The sequence below is a fragment of the Mixophyes fleayi genome, chromosome 10 (assembly GCF_038048845.1).
Source record: "Mixophyes fleayi isolate aMixFle1 chromosome 10, aMixFle1.hap1, whole genome shotgun sequence".
In the NCBI taxonomy this organism is placed as follows: domain Eukaryota; kingdom Metazoa; phylum Chordata; class Amphibia; order Anura; family Limnodynastidae; genus Mixophyes; species Mixophyes fleayi.
Genome location: NC_134411.1, coordinates 91,249,515 through 91,274,466, shown reverse-complemented (window position 1 = coordinate 91,274,466; position 24,952 = coordinate 91,249,515). Strand labels below are relative to the sequence as shown.

Genomic DNA, 24,952 nt, shown 5'->3' with positions numbered 1-24,952 from the left:
CCCAGGTATTCTGCAGATGTTGGAGGTGATCCTCAACGCCCTGGTTCTGATTTGTATAATCTCCTCTTATTTTGTCCTTTCTGGGTTCAGTGGTGGCATGGCCAGCGGTGGCTTTGGAGATGGTTATTACCCGTTTGAGGGGCAGGAGCTGCAGCAAGTGCGCCAGCTGGACCAAGAGTACACACTGCTGCGATCTCCCTTGATATACGGGGGCGTGACGGTATGTTTGCTGATGGGGACCTTGACGCTGGCCATGCTGGCTGCCGGAGCCAAGCGCCTGCCGCGTCTGACCGAAAGGTGGCTCCTGTTTGAGATGGCTTTTAGCTCGGTGGCCGCGTTGGCCTACGGGGCCTCTGTCGGGGTCTTCCTACACTTCGCTCTTCAAATTAATTCCACGGACGTATGCAAGAGGCGAGAGATACTGTACCGCAGGAACGGCCTGACCTGGATGAACTGTGACCTAGCCGGGACGGACGGAGGAGCGGCTACCTTTGCTATATTACTGATTATACTGTATAGCGTCAGTGTTGTGCTAGCGGCTCGTGTATACAGAGAGAAGAGAGCTCTACCAGAGTGACCTGTACTGATTATTAACATAACCGTACTAACAGCAGCAGCTCAATGTAGATTGAATTAACACTGTAGCATTCGCTATGTATAGCTCTTTTTAAAAGAACTAAAGCCAATCATTTTTTTAATGCACTTATATAACTTTTTTAGTTATCGGAACAGATCCAGTATTTTTATAGTTCACCTTCGTGAATTTTGACATTTCAGAGAACATAGCAAACTGCCTAGAATAAAGTTTACATTTTTAAAACTATCTGTTAAGAAGAATTAACAAATTCAATGATTATAAAAAGTAATCATTGAGGCAGTTTTGTTGGCACTATACAGCACTGTTCTATAGAATATACAAGCCCTGCTCGCACACACATCGTGAAGCAGCTTTAAAATACATATCTCTACCACATATGCAAACTGAGGAGGGGTTCCTAGTGTCTGGAAACCCCCCCTCCAAGCCTGGGTTACTATATAATTGAGGTGACTGGACCCTACTCCCGCTTCACACAGCTCTGCTTGAAAAGAGAGCTGCGTGCACCTAACAGTAGTGCACTCAGCATTGCCCATGTATATTATAGGGATAGGAAGAGTTGGAGAGCAGCCAAGCACTGCCTAAAATTATAGCCACGCCCCCATGCATGCTGGTCACGCCCACTGGTGTTTTGGTGTGGAAATTCCCCTCTACAAATCCTGTGTTTGTCCTTGTACCATATGGGTCCCTGTTTTCAAAAGACAGTCAAGTCTTATGTATTACACCATCATCTATACAGAAGAGAGTATCTAGTTTATGAACAATATTCAGGAGATCACATCCTGTCCATTCAACAGGAAGTAATCACCTCGCTGAGGCACCGGAGAACTAGTCACTTTACAAAGGGCTAAATCAATATTTTCCCATGCAGAATGGTGCCTTTAAATGGTGGCACTAGGACCCAGCAAGATCACCTCGTAAACCAATAAGCTTCATTCTCACACACATAGGATACGCCCACAAAATGTCTACCTCCAGTTTGTGCGCTGACATTTCTCTGCGATGCATCTAGATTAACAAATAATATTTAGCAGTCAAAAGAGCTATAAACATAGCCTACATCAATGTATAAATATATCATTAAGGCACACTTGTTGAAATATATTTGACTTAATGGATCACTCCAGTATTTAACCTTAGTTTCTTTTCACTTAGAATAACTTTTTTCCGTTAAGCCCATTAACATTTCAAATCTTGCTGACCAAATCAAGGGCAGAATGAGATTTAGGAGCAATAACGAGACAGGAAACAGATCCGGTTTAGTTTTAATTTAAACATAATTTAAGAGATTCTCACAGTAGATTAATGACCACATGTTGTAGGGAGAGATGATATAATAATGACATGTAAGTGAAACCTATTAGGAATATCTTCTAGACCAGCAAAGCCTAAAACAAGGAATGTTTAAACCAAACTTGTACACGTATACACCTTTATTGCTTTTGCTAAAATAAAATATTTAAATAACAGCTTTAGAGGCATCTCAATTCTTTGGCTTTCTCCAGGGGCCAATGTTACAGTTGTCATGTTTGGATTAAGGTACGTGGTACAAATATCCCCCCCCCCCCTTAAATGCTATACACGCCTGTTACTTTGTTTCCTATACCAATTCAACATAAGCACCCCGATTCCTTCTGTGGGATTTACAGAACAAAACGTGCATTTGAACAGATCGCAGCGCATTGCTGAAGTCACGGTTCAGCCACAGATAGGTTTCAAACAATATGCCATTAATTTATACTGTTGAGAAGCAACTAAATATGGTAACACTGTATCATGCAAAATAGGGCATCCTAAGGTGTTATACTGCCTCAATCACGGTCATTCAGCCAACATCCAATATTTTTAGAATAGGATGAAGAATGATAGACAATTGGAGGGAGGGTGCTGCTTCTAGGTCCGGACGGGGGAATTCCAGTAGATTTCTGAAGTATTTTGCCACTTCTAAAGCACCTCTCCACTGAATGGGATTCTGAAAATAAGTGTAGAAACTGCTAGGAGCGGTTTAGTTTAGGAAATGCCAGATGTACAGGTGTATAAGGATGGCATCACCTCCCAATGCTCCTGGATACAACAACATGGCCAAAAAAAGGAAAGATACATCTAGCTGTAAAAGTAGAGAACACCTGGTCAAAGAAGGTGGCATTGGAAGAGGAAGCATGGGTGACCATATTGGAGAGGGTGCGTTTTTAAGGAGAACGTACGTTTGACCTTATGGGAGAAGGTAGCCATAGTGGAGGGGGTGATTTTAGACAAAAAAGCATTGATAAAAGGGCATTTCGAAAAATAAGATATGCTAAAAGGTACATGGTGTAATTATAATGTACCGTGGATATCAAATGTGGAACACACAAGATTGCAAAACCATCTTTGTCAATGCATTGACAGAAAGCAAGGTCTCAAAGTTCTCTATGCTTTTCATGTAGAAGTGTGCGGAAATCGATATAACAGATTTGCTTAATATTGAGTCCTCATCTCTGAAATCATATTTTTTACTGCATTAATTAAAACTTGCACCAGGTCCAAGATGTCTTTAAAAATCTTCTTCCGCACTTGTTACAAATCTTCTTCCGCACTTGTTACACATTGAATTTATGTCAAACATTGGCTATCCCATTGTATATGGAACTAGGTTTGATCCAGGACATGTATGATATTTCCTCTCAGATCAGAGGACAAAACTGCAGCTTTACGCTGATCTCGTTTGATCATTTCCTTGATCTCTGGCCAGTTGAGACTCTGAGGAGGTTTAGCCTGACGATACTGAACATAATTTTAGTTTGGGAGTAGGGCATAGTCAACACAGGCTAGACGTAAAGAGAACAGAAACTAGTATATGAAAACTCCCCCCAAAAAACTATCCCTTTTTGCCAGTGAAGGGTGTGTTTGGGGAGAGGAGGGGTATTAAATGAGAGGAACAGTATAATAAATGAAGGTGAATAATCACTAGGTAAGAGAGGCAAGACCTGCCCAAAAGTTACCAAAATGGATTTAAGAGTTATCAGTAAAATTTTATTTTGCAATTTTTTTGTCTTTTTAATATAGTTAAAAAAAATCCACAGTCACCGCTACTAATACAGGTCTTTGCATAGACGTCCTTCAGCAGATTCTCTTTCACAAATAAGAGAGAGTACAATTGCAGCCATAAATTATTGCTGACTGATCAACCCAAGGGAACAAAACACAGGAAAAATGAACACAAGATTTTTAGTTTGCAATCTTCCGGCCAGTATGACCGTTTCCCCAATGCCATTAATGTACAACCCCCCAACTCCCGCGGCCTACCTTACCACAACACACAAGTGTAAGGGGTAGCCCCCTTCTAAAACCAAGATATTTACATTTCAATGTTTTTATAATGAATGAGTGGTAAAGCATGGTACTGGATACGGTACTAATAGAACTATATGGTAAAGGGCCGGCTGTCAAGTCATAAGGAACCAAAGACATTGACGAGGCTTGAGACAGAGTACCTCAATGTCACTAGTTCCTAATTAATTGAAAATATATAATATTAAAAAGAAAAGCTGTGCAAAAATAGAACAGGAAATTTATGGGCAAACGTGTACGATGTTGCTAAAAAGTGCAGACGGTTTTATAAACTTTTATCAAGGAGAGTACATTGTACGTCCTTGCTGTCTTCCACAAATCGACTGAAGCAGCAAAAGGGATGATTTAGGTCCCTGTGATCTCCACTCGTACACCCAGCACGGCTGTTTGTTAAACGAAGGAAGATGCAGCTTACAGATGGATAATTTGCACTGGGTTTTTCTTGTACGCTATTACCAAAGAGCAAACTTACTATTTCAACTTCTCTTTCCTGGTGGCTGAACATGAAAAGGACCCAAACACTGGAGACATTGTTTTGATGGCATAAAAATTAACCTGTGATGTAACAAGGGCTGAGAATAAAAGTAACATTAACCGTCTAGTTAAACTGCCCCTATACGGGCATAGCCAGCCTTTGACGTGACAGCCCTGAGATTGCAAAGGAACATGGGAAATACAGTTCACCCAACTAGAGTCTAGACTGGTCTTCTCCGATACATTTCCTGGCCAGGTTTACTTATTATGCATTTTACACCTTTCATCCACAACCAAATGTTGATCTGGGAAGTTGGGATTAAACACTAACACACCAACGAGTAACGTTATACCCAAAGCAACGTGATCTGCAGCGTCGGACAGCTGAATGTATAAAGCATTTAGTGCAACTAGGACAAAGTCGTAGCAATATCATTGGTGGACCAGGCTCCTGCCGCACCCACTGGTTGAAGTAAACAGTTTTTGTTCCTGTACCAAACTGAGTTTTGTTCATGGTACCAGGACGAAGAGAGCAGAGTTCAGTGCATATAAAAAAAAACAACAAATCGGCTCAAGTCCACTGGTCATAAAAACAGGATTACTGCTATCTGGGTCCATAGTTAGTGAAAGTGTTCATGAGGTTTCTCTACCACAAATACAATAGAATTCTTTCATCATGTTTCTCCCAGAAAGTCAATAATACCACCCATCTCTCGTTCCTGAACAATACCTGCGCTTTAGCCAAACCTCCTACATGTATAACGGATGTTCATCAATATCAATCAACTAATCAAATTAAGAAAAACATCAAAATTAGTATTTAAATCCTTAGAGTCCTAGGACTATGTACAAAGAGATGAGTCCTTGTCTGTTTCCTGTAGGTTGCCTCTGCTGAAGTACTCAGAAGTCTCTTTATTATTATTTTGTATTTTTCATTACTCTTTAAAGTGCTTATAACAATAAGGGAACGAGCTGCTTTACTTTGGCCATGAACGTCCGTTTCCTGCGCCAAATGTTGTAAGCAGGATGTCCCAGTTATAAGTATTTGTCGGGACCCTGCTCAATACAATGAATGGTGAGGGTTTCAGGTAAGGTACCGCCACCAAATTTCTATACTTGGAAAAGTAGAAGATTTAGCAAGATTTTATGCTTAAAGTTGAAAACCTATTTAATGTTTAAAGCATATATATGACTGACCACAAAGTGTCCGTGTGGTCATAAATTAAGATTTTATAATTTATTAATTATAATGGGCTAATTACACAAATAAGCCATTTCCATGGTGGTACTTTTAAGTCTGTGCCTTACCAACTGGGTACTGATAAGATGACAAAGGCCAGTGCTTAGATCCCAGCTACAGACACACTGTTTTGCCCTTATTGGGGTCATCAGTGTAGGAAATGGGTTTCGAGCTCAGAGCGTGAATAGCCATAAAAGCAGCCGCGCTGAAGCAATAAAACGGACAAAAAGAAATTTCGGTAGCTCTATAGCAGCAAATAAGCAAGTCCATTTCTGGAGCATGCACTTCTGGGCATTACATCACAATTGCTCCAAAAATACATAATTTCTTTCTACATCTCTAGAGTGCTTATTAAAGAAAGATGGCCCCTTCCACTGTCATTTCTGGAGAGGATAGACCAGTTAATCAGACTGTGACACCATTGTAGGAGCCAGGTTCACATTGAGGATATTCCTTCAGCAAAACAGACCTAGGAGACAAGGCTAGAATTTATAATCTCCATGTTCTGATGTGACTTTAAAGGGACCAAGCCATCGGTAAGGGGGTCGTACCTTCAGTAGAACCAAGTGGTTAAAAAATATAAATATTTGGATAAAATTCACATTTGTTCATTGGCTTAACAACCAGAAATTAAAACTCATTAAATAAAATAAAAACAAAACATTTGGCTTTAAAAAGGAGAATGTTTGAGAGGTATGCTGCGATTGGCCAATTCATGGACCACTCATCACTGGTAAAAAAGGAGGGATTGTTATCATTGGCTCAGAGGAAGAAAAAAAAAAAAAGCAACAACTCTTTTCATAAAGAAGATTGAACACACCAGCTGGCCAGTGTCTCGTTATAAAATGTGCAATTTTGGGAGCATGAGAAGACATAATCCCTGGGGTCCAGGGTCCCCCCATGAGGTCACAAAGCAGTGTCAAACTCTTCGTGGCCGTTGGTTCTATCCTCAGCTCCATATTCTATTTCATTCAACTGTTCTCTAACCTCGTTTTCCAAATGCGGAGGGACTACAAATTGATCTTCCAGATCCATCTGGGAAGGTGCACAGAAATAGCCGGATTTTTTCTTGGGAGCTTCAGAGGCGACCTCGATGAGATTTAGAATTTCTTCCAGGGGCACCACCGAACCATTGGAGTGTTTCTTCTTATACAAACATGATATAGATGAGGAGGACGGCAGATCGTCCCTCTCTTGGCTGGATGTTGGGTTGTTGTTCACGGTGTTTTGTTGTAGCATCTGCACCATAATCCCGCCAAAGTCTTCCTCCAGGCCCTGAAAAGCGCTAAGGGTAGGTGGTTCGGGGGAGTGCTCCCTGCTACAGTGTATGTCCACCTCCACTTCTACCCTGCTGCCAGTAACGAGGCCTTCAGCCTGAAGGTCGTCATCGCTGTCCAGACCATTTTCTGACTGGTTGCTGGAGAAAGTTGCACAAGAGGGCTGCCTCTGAAAGGTGCTGGCCGAGGGGACCGGATGTAGGCTGCACCTCCGCTCAGGCCTAAGGGCCAGGCCACCTTCTAACCCAGCCATGGCGTGTTCATCAGAGGCAGTGGAGCCGACTTCACTGCTCACCTCGGACACCGACATCTCGCTGCTGAACTCGGAGGCTATGCCACTGCTGGAAGACGGGGTGACCGAGCCGGGAGATTCTTTTGTGGCAGCTGTGGTACTTAATCCGGATGAACTCGGTAACGTCAGCGTATGCATTTCACAAGTACAGGTATCCTCCCCAATACTGAGACACACCACCAGGGCGGCGACGTTGTCCTGGCAGCCATAGCTTTGCGCTAAAGTGCAGAGTTTCTTGGCAGCTGCCAGTGGATCAGGCAGGTGACGAATGGTGTGCACGGCTTCGTCCACCGATACGTACTCCCACAATCCTTTGTTCCCCAGGATTATCAGTTCATCCTGCACAGTAAGTGGTAAAGTAGTGATATGAGGCTCTGGAAGCACCCAAGGGTGGAGATATGTGGAACCCAGCATACGTGTACAACAGGTTACACCATTAACCTTATTATCCTGCAAAACCAAAAAAGCACAATGGTTACCTATGAGGCTGCAAGCCACTCATTCCGATCAGTAACAGCAGCATCATCAATAGGGATTATCCTTGGCTGAAGGGCAGGGATGCGATTATGAGTCACATGCTCAAATTTACACAAACTATAAGTGTAACAATAGGGGAATCTCACTTGTGAGGTAGGAAACTGAGGGGCAATCACGTTATAGTGCTCTCTACATTTACTACAATGAGCATAACTCCAACACCTCGGGACACATTTAAAGACGGAAGGAGATACAGAAGTTAAATAGACAGATGACAAAAATGACCACCTACTTCAGTGATAATTGCCTTTTGTTCCTTGATCCTTAAAAGATCTTCAGGGCAGTGCTCTAAGGTGAACACTCGAGATAAAGCGAGAGGCTGTCCGTTCCGACACAGCACGGCCTGACAAGTGCCCACGTTGGCCACAGTCAAAGAGAAGCTGTTGTTGTGGTCGGCTGCACCATGTCCGATGTAGCACAAAAGGGCAGAAGAACCCAGTTTTTGACCGGCTGTGCCCAGCTTCCTATTGGAACAAGCAACGATAATCATCAGGAGCAATAAACTGTCATAATTCAGAAATTGGCTCATATTTTTTTAAGATACAGAAAAACAGATTGCGCATAAGATGTCCTTAATATAGATAGATACAGTATGATAATAAAACCAAAACAATAATGAATATAGATTGATATTTACTTAGTATACAAATGGTTAAAACAATTTAATGCATGTACCAATATAACACACGATCCAGTGCACAGGCTCAATGACCCATTTGGAAAAAAACCCACAAAATGTGTTTTATATTCCACAGAACTTCCAATGTTTCCAAAAGATTGTCCTAGAACAATTAGATAAAAGATGTTTGACAAAAAATATACAAAAGGCTCCGTGATGTCGAGTCAAGTCATAATTTCAGATGACAACTTATATTAAGGACATCTTATGCGCAATCTGTTTTTCTGTATCTATATTATTTAGAGGATTTGCACTTCCTCTGTTTGATTTGCTGCACTTGATGTCCCATTTATATTCATTTGTTTGTTTTATCGCCTATTAGCGCCGGAGACCCTTTAGTAGTTCATATTTTTTTAACCCTAAGACCTATAAAATATTTTAAATAACTCTTTACTAATTAACACCAAGATGCACCAATTGTTGGGATCATTCCAAAAGCTGTTGTAGAAACTTCAATAAGGTGCAGCAAATTCTAGCAGCCACTAGGTGGTTTTAGAGCTTTGTCATAATACATAAGTAAAAAGAAAATATGATATTTGATGATCCTCTTGCAGTTAGCACTTCGTACATCAGTCACTACGAGTAGCTGGTGCAATATCAGGAATATTGGCTCCACCCACAAGATGGATGCCTCCAAAGTGTATAGATGATGTGCACTTTATAGCAAGAAACTCCAATAAATAAAGGTATTCATGTATATGGCAATCAATGCTTTGCTAACATAAGCTTTTAATAAGTTCCTTATTAATAATTAGTTTGTTGTAATTTTATATTTTAAAGGATGTTTTTCAGAGGAAGGGTAAAACAGCTGACCTGTGCGACACCAGGAACGTGTGACACATAAACGTCCTATCACAGCTCGACTGCTGCACTTCTTCAAGGAGAACGTCTCCCATAGTGCATTGCAACAGACGCGGCACCTCCTCGTTCCGGTCTCCGTCAAACATGCCGTACAAAGCCTCTACCCCATCGGCGAAATCACTCATGGCCAGTGACGAAAGACACAGCCTGCGGGAACCCAAACGTTACTGCAATAACCAAAGCTCATCCGCTCCGTCCACAGATAGTAACAATACTCACTTGTTCCTCTGCCCAGACATCTCCGTTAAGCCATGATTCCAGGGACTGGAAGGTGCGGTCAGCTCAGCATTCGGCAGCGGTTTGCGGTCGATTTTCAGTACGGGGATATGACTATAGAGAGATAACATGAGCTGTTTGTAACACACAGTTCACAAATATCAATACAGTTTCAAATCTAACGAGGGGGCCTGCGCGGAAGGGCCGCCGGGGCGACGAGGGGGCCTGCGCGGAAGGGCAGCGGGGGCGACGAGGGGGCCTGCGCGGAAGGGCAGCGGGGGCGACGAGGGGGCCTGCGCGGAAGGGCAGCGGGGGCGACGAGGGGGCCTGCGCGGAAGGGCAGCGGGGGCGACGAGGGGGCCTGCGCGGAAGGGCAGCGGGGGCGACGAGGGGGCCTGCGCGGAAGGGCAGCGGGGGCGACGAGGGGGCCTGCGCGGAAGGGCAGCGGGGGCGACGAGGGGGCCTGCGCGGAAGGGCCGCGGGGGCGACGAGGGGGCCTGCGCGGAATGGCAGCGGGGGCGACGAGGGGGCCTGCGCGGAAGGGCAGCGGGGGCGACGAGGGGGCCTGCGCGGAAGGGCAGCGGGGGCGACGAGGGGGCCTTGCGCGGATGGGCCGCGGGGCGACGAGAGGGCCTGCGCGGAAGGGCAGCAGGCAGACGAGGGGGCCTGTGCGGAAGGGCAGTGGGCCACAGGGGATGACGTCTGAATTAAACTTTGCACCAAATCCAGCGAGGACTGTTAGAAGTACATTGATGAAGATAAGTAGCATTTTAATAGTGGTCGAGTCTATTACCTGAAGATGTCATGAAGCTGATGATCCAGCACCAGGTCACTGTTCCCTTTCAGGTCCAGCTCACGCAGGGCAGGTGGGAGCACGGTGGGCGTCAGGATTTCCGTCAGACTGTTACAGCTCAAGTCAACCAGCTGCAGGAACAAAGAGCAGCAACATCTCATGCCTGAGGCCGAGTCAGTGACAATGAGATGACACCATGTACACAACTCTACAGCTGTACCACAGCCTGCAGGGGTAAGAGAGGGGGGAAGAGGAGAGATAAGAGGGGATCAGAGCTAGAAGCGGAGAGTTAGGAGAGGTCTGATTGTGTAGGTTTTAGGTGGGGGTGAGACCTGGATATGTGGTAGGTTGAAGATCTCTGGAAACACGCTGATGCAGTTGGAGTGAGCGATGAGGGTGTGTAGAACTTTGCAGTAGGACACAGTGCTCGGGATCGACTTCAAGCGATTTCCGCTAAGGTTCAACTCCTCCAAATGCTCCAGTTTGCTGAGTTTGCTACAAAACAATAGTCCGGGTTGTTGCAGGTGAACCCACCGCGCACAGAGCCGGTACGGCAACAATGAAATCACATTGCCCCATCCTCTCACCTGGCTGGGAAGCTTTCCAGTAGGTTATATGCCAGATGCAGAACTTGGAGGTTCGGGTGTATGGTTAAGAAAGGAACATATTGGTCTGTTAATTTGTTGTTGGTCAAGTAGAGGACATGCAGCCGACTCCCACTTTCCTCTCCACTACACATGGACGGCAGGGACTCCAGGACGTTTGCGGAGGCATTGAGAAACCTGAGACTGCCAAAATCAAAATCCACCCACGTAAACTTGGGAATTATAAAACAGCAAAGGATATACCATCTGCACAGCACAAATGCATACTAAACATAGACAGTGACTATATATTATACTTCTGCCATATACACAGTATATTTACAGTGCAGTCCAAATCCCATAAAAAAACAAACAAACATAATAAAGCAAAACATACATAAAATAAGTCATGGTGTCCAAGTCATTGATTGAGCCCAAGTCCCATATCTGTTATCTGGACACTTACTTTGAAGCGACTGTGAAGAGCGAGTCCGGAAGATGTCTCAGCAAATTGTGCTGCACATCAAGTGTCTCCAGTGGGATGGACTCTGTGGGACAGGGCAGGTTCTTCAGCTGGTTATGTCCAAGGAGCAGCTTTCTCAGATTGGGACAACCCATTATCCTATGGGAAGAGAGCAAGGTCAGCCACAAGAGCTCATGGTTTTATTTGCAATGAAGTCATTCTCCAGAATTACCTTGATGGCAACTCCGTCAATAGGTTCCAGCTGAGATCTAGAGCTTCCAGCTTCTTGGCTCCACACACCCATTCCGGGACGGACGTTAAGCTGTTCCTGCATTAGAAACAGTCGGCTTTGGTCAAACAATATCACGCCCAGTGGGGTCCTGCCCAGATTTAGAAGACACAAATCACGGCATCACCTGTCCTACCTGGATAAGTCTAGAGTGACTAGCAGAGCAGGAACTAGGTATACATTCATCGACGTCAATCCTGCAAAGAAAACACAGCGTATCATGCAGAGCGATATCACTGGGAAACGTCAACCCCAGATAATAACGCAACGTACGGTTAGAGTTGGCGTAAACTGCTCTCAGGGAGAATGCGCAAAGCTTCAGTTCCTTCAGCTGGTTCCGTTCACAGTGCAGTTGTTCTAGGGTTCCCAAGCAGCTGAGGTCCAGTTCCACCAGCTGGTTATCTCGTACATCTAGATGAGTGACACTGTTTATCCCCTCCATGCTGACACTCACTTGTTTAAGATGATTCATCCTATGCGGGAGATAGAGAACGGACTTCAGTCATTGACAAACTAGGCACCGAAAGAAAAAGAATTCACGAGAAGTACCATGACCACATATAAAACAGTGATAGCCCCAGCATGCTTTGCCAGAAGATAGCCCGCCAATAGCTGTCAGGACATGCTGGAGCTTGTACTTTCACAACACCGGGAGAGCCACAGGTTGGCCAGGCCTGGTGTACAGTGTAATCTGTGGCTGAGGACAACTGAGTAAAACTAACGAAGGAGAGAGGCTGTAAGTAGTGTAGTTACTAAGAGCCGTGATATGCATCAGGTTTATCACTGTCTGGCATGGATGAGTTATTGTGTAACAGCCACATTAGTGAAAGGGATTGTTATCTTTGATGACTAGTGATGTTCACGATTACTATTGGTATCTACTAAAGTTGACCACACATTAGTATCTGGACCTTCAGCCCGATTGCCAAACAATCGGAGAAGTCTCTAATTTGGCCACACATGTACTGTTCAACGTTCAGACAGAATGGCTGGGACCCATTGTGTCCCAGTAGTCTTTTAATAGCTGTAGTGTGATTTATTAGTTGGTTATTGGTAGAATATTTTACATTAACAATGCAATAACTGCTAGCAGCATATAAAGTGCGAGACGTATAAAGCTGAACAGTAGAAAAGTACAGAATCATCGTTATTCTTAGTTTCACTATTATTGTAAAAGATCAGAATGCTAAGAGTCGAGAAAATGATTGTGAACAATTACAGACTGAAAAATTGCTAAGTTCGTAAAATATAATAGGTCAATTAAAACATATTGATGTATCTGAACACAGGTCTATTCTAGTCTAGAACATTATTTCATTAGTAACCCACCTGCAAGGTATAACCCAAGAAAAATGTACAATTAAGACCAAGTTTTGGGTAATCCGAGGCTTCCTCTGATCAAGAACACAAAAAGAAAACATTCTATTCCCGACAATGGCCTTATCTGTCTGGAGTTTGTATGTTCTCCCTGTGTTTGCGTGGGTTTCCTCCGGGTGCTCTGGTTTCCTCCCACACTCCAAAAACATACTGGTAGGTTAATATACCTGCTATTAAATTGCTCTTGGTCTCTCTCAGTCTGTGTGTGTGTGTCTGTCTTTGTCTGTCTGTGTGTGTGTGTGTTAGGGGGATTTCGATTGTAAGCTCCAATGGGGCAGGGACTAATGTGAGCGAGTTCTCTGTACAGCACTGTGGAATTAGTGGTGTTATATAAATAGATGATGATAGACTGTCGATAGCAGGTAAAATAACGCTGGCTCATCTATCTCAGCCATAGCAATACCAGAAATATGGGTCGATACTGCTGTATATATGGCTACAAAATGAACAGAGGAAAAAACAGAGAAAAATCTAAAACAAAGGCGATGAGATCAGTGTCACTTTCTTGAGGTCCGGGTGTTAGGTGACCACTATCTGCCTAAATGTGCAATCACTGTTGGTTGCAATAATAGTTCTGGCTGCTTGACATGACCTCTGAATGGCTAGATTGGTGTAATTGTGCCACCCGCTGCTTTGGTTACCTGCCGATCAGCCAAACATTTCTGTCTTTCAACACTAGCTGCTGGAACACCGCTCCAAAAGTCTACTACACTTCCCATAATATTTTGAAACATGAGCCCCGATCTTCCCTCTTACGGAAATCTTGGAGTTTCTCTTACCTCAGGTCTATGAACTTCAAGTGTGCCATGTTGCTTAGGGTCTGAAGACTTAGACACTCCACGCGGTTCCCCGCCATGCACAACTTGTCCAGCAAGACGAGCTTCTCAAACACTTTGGGAACGCTGCTCAGGTCATTGAAGGAGAGTCCGAGGCACGAGAGCTGCTGTAGAGATCCAAGCTCTTTGGGTAACGAAGCCAAGGAATTGCCGTCAAGGTTTAGTATTTGCAGACTACAAGTGAGAACAGAGGACAGGCGGTGGTTTATTTAAAATATCTCTCTCTTGGAAATGTAAGTAAAATTTATTGGCATAACTGTGGCCTCACTTTACAAAGGTAATAAAGTTATATTGTTATATTCCAATAGAACACTGCCCCTTGTGGCGGAATACCTGCTCTGCATTTACCGAAGAACAACCTCTAATTGAAGCACATCTTTGACTTGTTCAGATTGCTTTATTCAATAAAAAGTTGTTGACTATCCAGGAAACTATAGGAGGACCCAATTTGCTCTGTCAATAGATTAGGAACATTTAGGGCAGCTTACATAAAAGGCTATATATATATATCTTCACTTTCTCTTTAAAGACAGCTAAAAATTAAGAAATTAAGTGGATGGAGCTATTCTCAAAAGAAGTAGAGATTTAGGCGTCGTGGGCAGAGTGCTACCCAGTAGACGTAGTCCGCACGTGCTACGCAGTAGGCGTAGTCCGCACGTGCTACGCAGTAGGCGTCGTGGGCAGAGTGCTACGCAGTAGGCGTCGTGGGCAGAGTGCTACGCAGTAGGCGTGGTCCGCACGTGCTACGCAGTAGGCGTGGTCCGCACGTGCTACGCAGTAGGCGTGGTCCGCACATGCTACGCAGTAGGCGTAGTCCGCACGTGCTACGCAGTAGGCGTGGTCAGCATGAGATAGACCACTTGTCTTTCAGAATCTTATCGGAAAATGTAACCTATAACTGACCTGAGCAATTGACCGATCTGCGGCGGTAACTGCGTTATCCCATTGCAGGACACATTCAGCTCCGTGAGAGTTGCGATCTCGCACAAGTGGAGCGGGAAATCCCCCAGCTTGTTTTGTGACAGATTGAGGACATTCAGCTGTGAAAACCTTGATAGGAACACAAAGGGATATCAGAAGACAAACTTCAGCCCCCTCATGAAGCCAGCACCGGCCGCACTAATCGTCACAGGGGAACTTGCACAAACCGAAATGCGACCGACCTGCACAGGCTGCTCACTCCCCCATCGCTCTGCAGCTGCATGAAGTTGTTGCGGAGATTCAAGGAGGTGACGTCTTGGCAGTAGAACAAGTGCTCAGGAATCTCCTCCAGGCTTTGACACGAGAGATCAACAGTGCTCAGTCTTTGAGATACGACCTACAAGATAATCAAAACAACAATATAATACAATGTACCCTCATATTACAGTGACCCCAGCACTATGACATAAGCAACTGTAGGAAACCTCAATTAACATCTTTCTAAGCAGCTCTCTTACTTTGGTCGCCTGGCGATGCCACCGCTGATACTCTGCCGCAGAATCAAAGCTGACGTGATAGGTGGAGGCTTGCGGTTCGGCGGAATAGAAGGCCAGGCAGTGCGGCCTCCGCCTAACCTCCTCTACCTGCACGGAAAAATCATAAAGAGTTAATCCGTAGAGAAGGGATCAGACTTCAGGACACATGGGACGATGTCTCTAAAAATAGTGAAGCACGGTAATAATTTTGAAACAGTCACGTTTGTCTGGATGAAAAACAAAAAGAAACAAACCCCCAAATTAAATATCAACAAAGTATACTACAAAATGATCAATAAAAACAATTACTTTTATAACACTACTGCAAGCTATATATTTTGGCTTTAGGATAACCAAATTCAGTTTCCCCAATAGACGTTCAAGATATCCCTGAGTAAAACGCTACGGCCAGATCCCCGGGAGGCAACGCTACGGCCAGATCCCCGGGAGGCAACGCTACGGCCAGATCCCCGGGAGGCGGCGCTACGGCCAGATCCCCGGGAGGCGGCGCTACGGCCAGATCCCCGGGAGGCAACGCTACGATTAATGTGATCCTTACAACCAGTCAGAGCTTTTAATTCTATATCGGTAAATCAGACATGTGTCGCGGGTACCAATATCTCAGGGTGAGCACATTTGTGTCTTTTGACCACCACACTACCAGGTTGCCTCTTTCTCTATTTTCTTTTGCGCTCATCTTGCTCACTATTATACCCTGACCACGAGAGGACCGTTCCCCGGTGTCGGCTCTTCGAGTGAGCGTTGCCCAAAGACGTAAATACATAGTTTTTTCCCCTTTCCTCTTTTTATATCCAGAGTGATATTGCCAAGATGATCACAGGGCGCTGTCGCTATAGACAACCACATTGTTAAATTGCCCAGAGATTTGTGATGACATCGTCCCACGTGGAGCCCGTGTATTATATTCTTCATGCCGGAGATTTAAGTCTATTATAAGACATATCTGACATTGTGTGTTTTTTTTTTTTACATTCCTATGTATTGGTTTTATAAAGCATCACATGTATTATAGATGTGGGAATAGGAGAATGTATGAAATCAACTGTCTCAAATTTGAGAAAGAAAAGAAACAAACATTATTCCAAATTTATATTTTTAAACCCATATCCAATATGAATGGGCCATATACACCCTGTCGTGAATCTGGACACTAACTCAGCACGCGATGTGTCTTCTCTGCACAGGACTGGTGGAGGGTTCAGTTATAAAACCACATTGGCCTCACCTTCCCACCCACAAGGGGCATAATGTGCATCTTTCCTGTCTGACAATCCTTCACGGAGGACACGATTAAGCATGTGCCACAGAGAACGACCAGTCTCTCTGCCCATTTATGCAGCTGGATCTTGCCTTTGCGCACGTTAAACACCCCGGACAGAAGAATACGGTCCAGCTGCTCAGAAGAACTAGGTTTCTCTGCAAAAAAAAGCCAAGAATTAAAATACTAAAGTACAGATTGTAAATGCCCAATTTGTAAAGAAAGTATAAAGTACTAATCCCATGGAAAAAAAAAATAAAATCAGGTTTATTTTTAACATAAATCACTGTGGCAGGCTATAAGAAGAATGTTGGTATTTGCAATGAATGATTTATGATTCTGCAGTACCATGGCAACCACAGTCACAGAGCATATGAAGTAGTGAGGAGAGAGGCTTTAGAATGCCCCTCTGTCTGCACTATGACATCCTCCTTCTCCCTCCTCCTCTGCTATCACATGAAATGCTGAGAGCTGTGATCCTGTGTCTGTGTAGCAGACTAACTTTTGTTTGCCAAAGAGATCTTTTGAAAAGGAGATTTGCAGAAGGACAGCTAAAAAAATGATCAAATGCAGGCTTAAAAACGTATTTAACTGGCTCTTTAAAGAAGAAAAGTCTTCTATGTGGGATTGCTGCTTTAAAGGAAGTAAATACTGCTATGTAGTTAAAACAGAAAAACGCTGTCAGCTCATTCTAATCATTGCAACATAACTACCAGCAATAGGACTGAAACCAGCAAGTACAGTTTTATTGGTACTTACAGGGCACGTGAGCAGAGTAAAGAACTAACTACATTATAATTGTGACCTGCCCTGTAAATGTGTCAATAGTGAGTTACCTGCGTGCATTAGGGAAGCCCACACGGTAAAATTCCATTGTAAGGTGCAAGTTATAGACGACCAAGTACAAGTTAGAGAACGGTTATAGATGACAAGAGGGCAACATGACAGTTTTCAGGACCCCACGCGTGATCTCTGGGCCCTAAAAATGGCCCCACATTTGGAAAAAAAAACAAAAACACATTCGATTCTGTAGGATTTATAGCAAACGCAGTCGCTCAAACTATTATCAATAGAAGAGATGTTGATTAAAGTCAAGCAGCTGCCTATTGCTCGATTGGCTGTTCATGCTGACCAATGTGTGAGAAGATATCATGGATCACCCTACTGCTCTGGCTATGGGGATAAGCAATTGATGTGCTTTGATTGGAAACCTAGGAAACCTTCCAGAGAAAGACACTTGACCAATAGGGCGTAGATGCTGCTACCCCCCCCCCCCATACTGAAGACATTTACACCCCGTTATCGCGGAATGTCTTACCATTATAAAAGCGGATCATGCAGCTAAGATCAGAATGAGCAGCCTCCTCCTGGATCCGTGTAGGGTCCCGAAATCCCAGGTCAGACAAGAACTGGTAGACCATGTGCAGAGGCCTTTCCTGGGGATCCAGCCTCCTGAGGACAGAAACCAAACAAGGCCGTCACGGTTTATACTCTTACCCATATACGTCAGTGTGCATGTCATGATGTGTCAATCAGAAACCGGCAAAAGCACACGAGGCAGCTATGAAGCTCTTCTAAGGCCAGTGGGACAGCGTTTCACTGTTCTGTTGGATGACTGCTTCATCCTGTAAACTGAGCATAAGGTATACCTACTGCCTGGAGGCAGCCATTCCCTGGCATGAGCCTGTAACCAGCTCTCTAGAAGACGTGACATCCCTGAGGCACCGTACGGAGGCTCCCAGTCACCTCGGGCCACCTTCTCACATAAACTGGTTTGTCTTCATTGTTCATAGCAAAAGGTCAGACTATTTTTTTTTATTTTTTTAAGCACAGACAAAAAAAATTGTTGGGGAAGGGGGGGTGGGGTTGTTGCTTTTTAAAGAAAACCTTCTTAAAACACATTTTGCAGTGCTCTTCTTTCGGGATAAACAAGTCACTCCTGTGTCTGAATGATACATTGTTTATATGTTTTTTGCTCGATAAAGTTTTTTTAAATAAAAAAAAGCAGCTGTCGATCATTTGACCAGTAGGGGCGCTGTTCTATTGGTGTCAATGACTAAAAAAAAGCAGTCTGGGGGTTAACAGTGTCACTAATTTATAAACACACAGAATAATCCATTCTTATATTTACTGAACATTTGTAGAAAATATCCGATGTAATTTGCCTGTCAGCTCCTCAGGCTCTTTCACAAACACAATAACAAGCACTGTACAAGATGCCAATCTGATATATAAACATCTTTATCTAAGTGCAGCATAATCTCAAGACAAACGAGTTGGATAATTAAATATTTGCACAAGGCAAACAGTTGTGCAGCGTACAAGGCTTAGGCTGGGTACACACTGGAGCATTTTCGTCCAATAATCAGGCAAATCAGCCGACATACGACCATTCGTGTTAGTGTGTATAATGACACGATGGTCGAAAGTCGTCCCAAAGTGCCGATCATCGTTTAATTTGGTTGGTCGTACGGTTTCATTTAATAATGTAATGTGTATGCCCTCATGCTCACGATCCCCATAGAGTTTACAGAGTCGGGCTCTTTTCAGCCGATGCTAGCGATGAATGTCGCGGTGAATAAATGTAGAGAGTGCTGTAGAATAAATAAATCATTTGTTGGTTCTGAGACAGAATGTTTTGTTTCAGTCACAGAAGCTAACGAAATGCGTTAGTACACGTGCATAGCTATAACAAGGCGGTTTTAATCAGTGTGACAAGAATGAATGAATATTGTGCTGTCATTCTCTGAAGACTAGAGGACCAGATGAAGATCACAGCACTGACAGGTAAATCCTGTCAGTGTGTATGGATGAATCATCAGACTGATCGGACCTTCAGTCGTAGGTACAATCGTTTGAGATAACACGTCGGTCGGAAAATCCTTCAGTGTGTACCTAGCTTTACAAAACGCTTCAGTAATGATACAGTGACAGAGCTCTGAGTTAATCCAGGAGGCAGTCCATTCTCTGTGTAACGTTCAGCCATACGCTGCCACAGTACTGCCTATACTTACGACTTACCTGACCAGGTCTCCATTGAGCTGCACGTACAAGCTGTCCGTCTCTTCGCTGGCGCAGATCTGGGAGGCTTCGGTGCTGACGGTGCAGAGCACCACGTGCAGGTCAGGAACGGAGGAGCCATGGTCTGTTCCGTATACACAGACACATCCCCTGCCGGGGTCCTCTCTCAGCCACTCTCTCTCACGGGAGCCCAGGCAACTCTTCTGGCTCAAGCAATTTTTGCTTGCACTTCGCTTCATGTTTCTCTGTAAAATAAAACAAAATGAACAACACCGGTCTCCGGACCACAGAATGCTGCGGTGACCACAAAATACAGGCAAGCAAACGAGCCTCTTGTCGGAGGATTTATATTAAACCTGGCCAGTTAGCCATCTGTCCCATTCCTTTGCTGACAGTTTCGTTAAAGTAAAATTAAATTCAGACAAACATTTTGATATTATAGAGGAAGCCCTGTATGTATACATACACACTTATTTATGATTATAACATTTTATTGAATAATTTATAACTTTTAAATGGAATAAATTATGTGTTATGCATCTTATGTGTTGTTCTAAGACTTGCTTTTATTTTTACGTTTAGTTCCACTAAAATGCCACACAGGGGATAGAGCTTAGTTTCATTCTATTTCTCCTCAAAAAACTAACTTAATGACAGTTCATTGTTTCCTAGACACATTCTCCATACAGATGGAAGACTAAACAAACTTGGGCATGGCCATTGATTCTGTACAGATTTACTATACTACGATAGGTCCTCCCCAGATCTCCACTGAATATGGCAACATTTGAAAGGAGTAATTGACACAATATGCTTTGTTATTTCAGCTTTTTGTCAAAAGAACAGGCCCGAGCCTGTTACAATAACTTGGTTAAATTGCCCTAGGTGTCCCCAGGGCCGGATTAACCATAGGGCTAACTGGGCTACAGCCCAGGGGCCTCGGGCATCCAGGGGGCCTTTGAAAGTGCTCAACAGCATTATTGATCGGTCGGGCGGGGGCGCCCCTGGACCGATCAATGCTGCTGAGCACTTTCACTGCAGCCCTTCCCCAGCGCTCTGTAGTCTCCTTACTGAGATCTCGTGAGTCTCACTCTCACGAGATCTCCTCAGTAAAGAGTGTACAGTGCGCCAGGGAAGGACAGCAATGCCAGGACAAGAAGGTAAGTGCCTAGGGGGCGGTTCGGATCACGGGGGTAGGGGCCACTACAGGGGAATGGAGCCTCTATTCCCTTAATCCGGCCCTGGGTGTCCCAGCCCACATCTGGTCCCATCAGACACGAGTCTCGAACTCCTGTGCTGTCTACTTACTAATGTTCAACATTTTAGACCCTTACAGTAATTCTAGCAACACCACTATTGAATTAATGCATTGCATTCTCATGATTATTTTTCAGCCCACAGAACAGCCACCACCACTGTGTGTAGGCGATGGGTGATCATTAATATTTTGACCCTTTGTCCTCTACATCTCATTTCTTGACAGTTGCACCGATTGCCCTCTCCAGACTGAGCACAATATCAGTTTCCCGTACCTTCCAACATACTAACTTGGGGAATCGGGTTACACGCACGTCCATTGCCGTAAACATCGGGCTGAGGGCGTGGTCACGCCATTTTTAGGGCATGCCACACCCACTTGGGGCATGCCTAGCGCTTCTGAAGTCCGCCTGGCAGGACAATGCATCAAAATCGGGACTGTTGCGCCTAAAATCTGGATAGTTGGGAGGTAGGTTCCCCTTTTGTTTTCCACCAATAATTTACATTTTACGTTTCTCTTCCATCTTTTCCTCACAGCACATTTATGGTTAATAGCATCAGTTTGCCCCCTTTTGTACCATGTGACTACCCCCCCCCCCCCCCCCCAAATGATCATCCATCTCCATATAGGACTCCCATGCCTCTCCTATCCACCATGATGCGACCACTGGGCATTATTATAAACCATTTCTGTTACACCTTATACAGACACAGCACATAAATTCAAGCCCGAGTAGGATCATAATACAATTCTATAACACTCTATAAGGACAGTAGACACTAAATCTACCCACCCTACACAGACAAGACAACTACAGCCGCAACATGACCGGATCACTAGAAATTACCACAATAGTGTTCTTAGACCATGTAATAACATTGGACATGACCGGATCACTGCCCCTTACACTCTATACAGATACTACAGCCCTAGATCAACACAGCATGTCCCTAATTATATTACACTCTATGGGCAGTAGGTATAGTCAGGGCCGTAACTATGGCTGTGCGATAGGGGCGACCGCCCAAGGCGCAATGCTGAAGGGGGGGCGCATTGTACCTGGGCACAATGTGCCCAGGAATATTTTAGGTTCATTTGGTGAAAATTGAGGGCCAGGGGGGCGACATTAATCTCTCGCCCCAGGCACTAACATTCTAAGTTATGGCTCTGGGTATAGTGTATCGAGTTTGTATAAACATGGCACAATTCTGTTACACGCTATACAGACATAGAATATTATACTTCCTATAACATGACTTCACCACTGACCAAAATAATTTTCATGTCTCATCCCATGATTCCTTAAAGAGGCATCAAATCCCTATTTTTTGTGTTATTTTTTTTTAGGTAATGCTATTTTTAGACCTACAAATACCTTCCTCTCTGCAGACTATAAGCTCTAACTTCATTACTACTGACAGTTGGTAAATGACCAAAACGTTTGTAATCCTGTTCCCCATTTTCTGCTTCACTGGTTTGCAGACTTTGCCACTGATCTATTAGCTATTACACTAGAGATACAATGAGTTGTAGAATTAAAGCTAATATATTAACTTCCTAAACTGCACAATGCTACAACCATTCCCACTGTAAACGCTCAAGCAGTACACAGTGCTACATGAGCTCAGGAAAATAAAACAGACGTCTCTAGAAAAGATTACACCTGCATTCACTGCGAGAGCTGGCTGGGAGGGTGGCATATCTCCAGAGGAGATTACACCTGGCACACCTGTACTGACCTCTATTCAGGTGAGGAGAATGAGATTTGGACAGAATACAACATATCTCTAAGAGAGATTATGCTTGTTTAGGTAAGAAGAGGTGACTAACAGAAAAATAAAGACGTCTCTAGAAGTGATTACACCTGTATACAGGTGTGCAGAGCAGTACAGAATTAAGTGGATGTCTGCAGAGGAGATTACACCTGTATACAGGTGAGCAGAGCAGCACAGGATGAAGTGGATGTCTGTAGAAGAGATCACACCTGTATACAGGTGAGCAGAGCAGCACAGGATGAAGTGGATGTATGTAGATGAGATTACACCTGTATACAGGTGAGCAGACCGCACAGGATGAAGTGGATGTATGTAGATGAGATTACACCTGTATACAGGTGAGCAGACCGCACAGGATGAAGTGGATGTCCCTCTAGAAGAGATCACACCTGTATACAGGTGAGCAGAGCAGTACAGGATGAAGTGGATGTCTGCAGAGGAGATTACACCTGTATACAGGTGAGCAGAGCAGTACAGGATGAAGTGGATGTCTGCAGAAGAGATCACACCTGTATACAGGTGAGCAGAGCAGCACAGGATGAAGTGGAGATCTGTAGAATAGATTACACCTGTATACAGGTGAGCAGAGCAGCACAGAATGAAGTGGATGTCTCTCTAGAAGAGATTACACCTGTATACAGGTGAGCAGAGCAGCACAGGATGAAGTGGATGTCTCTAGAAGAGATTACACCTGTATACAGGTGAGCAGACAGCACAGGATGAAGTGGATGTCTCTCTAGAAGAGATCACACCTGTATACAGGTGAGCAGACAGCACAGGATGAAGGGGATGTCTCTCTAGAAGAGATCACACCTGTATACAGGTGAGCAGACAGCACAGGATGAAGTGGAGGTCTCTGTAGAACAGATCACACCTGTATACAGGTGAGCAGACAGCACAGGATGAAGGGGATGTCTCTGTAGAGGAGATTACACCTGTATACAGGTGAGCAGAGCAGCACAGGATGAAGTGGATGTCTCTAGAAGAGATCACACCTGTATACAGGTGAGCAGAGCAGCACAGGATGAAGTGGATGTCTCTAGAAGAGATCACACCTGTATACAGATGAGCAGAGCAGCACAGGATGAAGTGGATGTCTCTAGAAGAGATCACACCTGTATACAGGTGAGCAGAGCAGCACAGGATGAAGTGGATGTCTCTAGAAGAGATCACATCTGTATACAGGTGAGCAGAGCAGCACAGGATGAAGGGGATGTCTCTAGAAGAGATCACACCTGTATACAGGTGAGCAGAGCAGCACAGGATGAAGGGGATGTCTCAAGAAGAGATCACACCTGTATACAGGTGAACAGCACAGTATGAATTGAATGTCTCTAGAAGAGATCACACCTGTATACAGGTGAGCAGAGCAGCACAGGATGAAGTGGATGTCTCTAGAACAGATCACACCTGTGTACAGGTGAGCAGCACAGTATGAATTGGATGTCTCTAGAAGAGATCACACCTGTATACAGGTGAGCAGAGCAGCACAGGATGAAGTGGATGTCTCTAGAGGAGATCACACCTGTATACAGGTGAGCAGAGCAGCACAGGATGAAGTGGAGGTCTCTAGAAGAGATCACACCTGTATACAGGTGAGCAGAGCAGCACAGGATGAAGTGGAGGTCTCTAGAACAGATCACACCTGTATACAGGTGAGCAGAGCAGCACAGGATGAAGGGGATGTCTCTAGAAGAGATCACACCTGTATACAGGTGAGCAGAGCAGCACAGGATGAAGTGGATGTCTCTAGAAGAGATCACACCTGAATACACCTGAATACAGGTGAGCAGAGCAGCACAGGATGAAGTGGATGTCTCTAGAAGAGATCACACCTGTATACAGGTGAGCAGAGCAGCACAGGATGAAGTGGATGTCTCTAGAACAGATCACACCTGTATACAGGTGAGCAGAGCAGCACAGGATGAAGGGGATGTCTCTAGAAGAGATCACACCTGTATACAGGTGAGCAGAGCAGCACAGGATGAAGTGGATGTCTCTAGAACAGATCACACCTGTATACAGAGCTCTGCTGAGGTCTCTGACCACTGCCTACCACCACCCTCATGGATGTAATCTGTCCCAGCACTGCTCCCCGTCCCACAGGTCATGCAGCCTCTAATCTCTTTGCTTCCAGCCCCCACCTTCAGAACTCTGACAGCGGCTCCCCGTGCACCGGTACTGGGTCGGTTGGGTTCATGTCCTCCCTCCACGGTGGGTCCCGCAGTCGGACCCGGTCTCTGGACGTCCATTTCCACGGCTGGCTGAACGACTGACAGCAGGAGACCTCCAGCCAACCCCGGCCGTCCCCGCCCCTGA

General features: G+C 44.6%; 2 protein-coding genes across 2 annotated transcripts in view; one reads left to right on the top strand and one right to left on the bottom strand.

The window, feature by feature from the left end:
* MARVELD3 (MARVEL domain containing 3) overlaps nucleotides 1-2,064 on the top strand; it is a 9,332-nt gene extending 7,268 nt beyond the window's left edge. Inside the window, exon 4 of the mRNA XM_075189141.1 lies at nucleotides 6-2,064. Within this exon, the coding sequence (XP_075045242.1) occupies nucleotides 6-577 (572 nt within the window). The 3' untranslated portion in view covers nucleotides 578-2,064. The remainder of the gene's footprint in view (nucleotides 1-5) is intronic.
* On the bottom strand, nucleotides 2,011-24,952 carry PHLPP2 (PH domain and leucine rich repeat protein phosphatase 2). The gene is made up of 19 exons (XM_075189137.1): nucleotides 24,778-24,952; nucleotides 19,601-19,845; nucleotides 17,898-18,031; nucleotides 16,547-16,737; nucleotides 15,283-15,408; nucleotides 15,007-15,161; nucleotides 14,747-14,893; nucleotides 13,787-14,017; nucleotides 11,904-12,103; nucleotides 11,767-11,827; nucleotides 11,574-11,669; nucleotides 11,345-11,500; nucleotides 10,882-11,082; nucleotides 10,627-10,789; nucleotides 10,295-10,425; nucleotides 9,505-9,615; nucleotides 9,238-9,432; nucleotides 7,978-8,209; nucleotides 2,011-7,658 (listed from the first exon to the last, which is right to left on the bottom strand). The coding sequence occupies exons 1-19, from the start codon at nucleotides 24,883-24,885 to the stop codon at nucleotides 6,546-6,548; spliced, it is 3,996 nt and encodes a 1,331-aa protein (XP_075045238.1). The 5' UTR covers nucleotides 24,886-24,952; the 3' UTR covers nucleotides 2,011-6,545.

Excerpts from the sequence above, each read along its gene's own strand:
- PHLPP2 (XM_075189137.1), bottom strand. The coding sequence starts at position 24,885 with ATGGACGTCCAGAGACCGGGTCCGACTGCGGGACCCACCGTGGAGGGA. Across the intron at positions 10,426-10,626 it reads TCAACCTACCACATATCCAG|CTGGTTGACTTGAGCTGTAA; the intron begins GTCTCACCCCCA and ends TTGTTCCTGCAG. Across the intron at positions 7,659-7,977 it reads AAAAGGCAATTATCACTGAA|GATAATAAGGTTAATGGTGT; the intron begins GTAGGTGGTCAT and ends TTGGTTTTGCAG.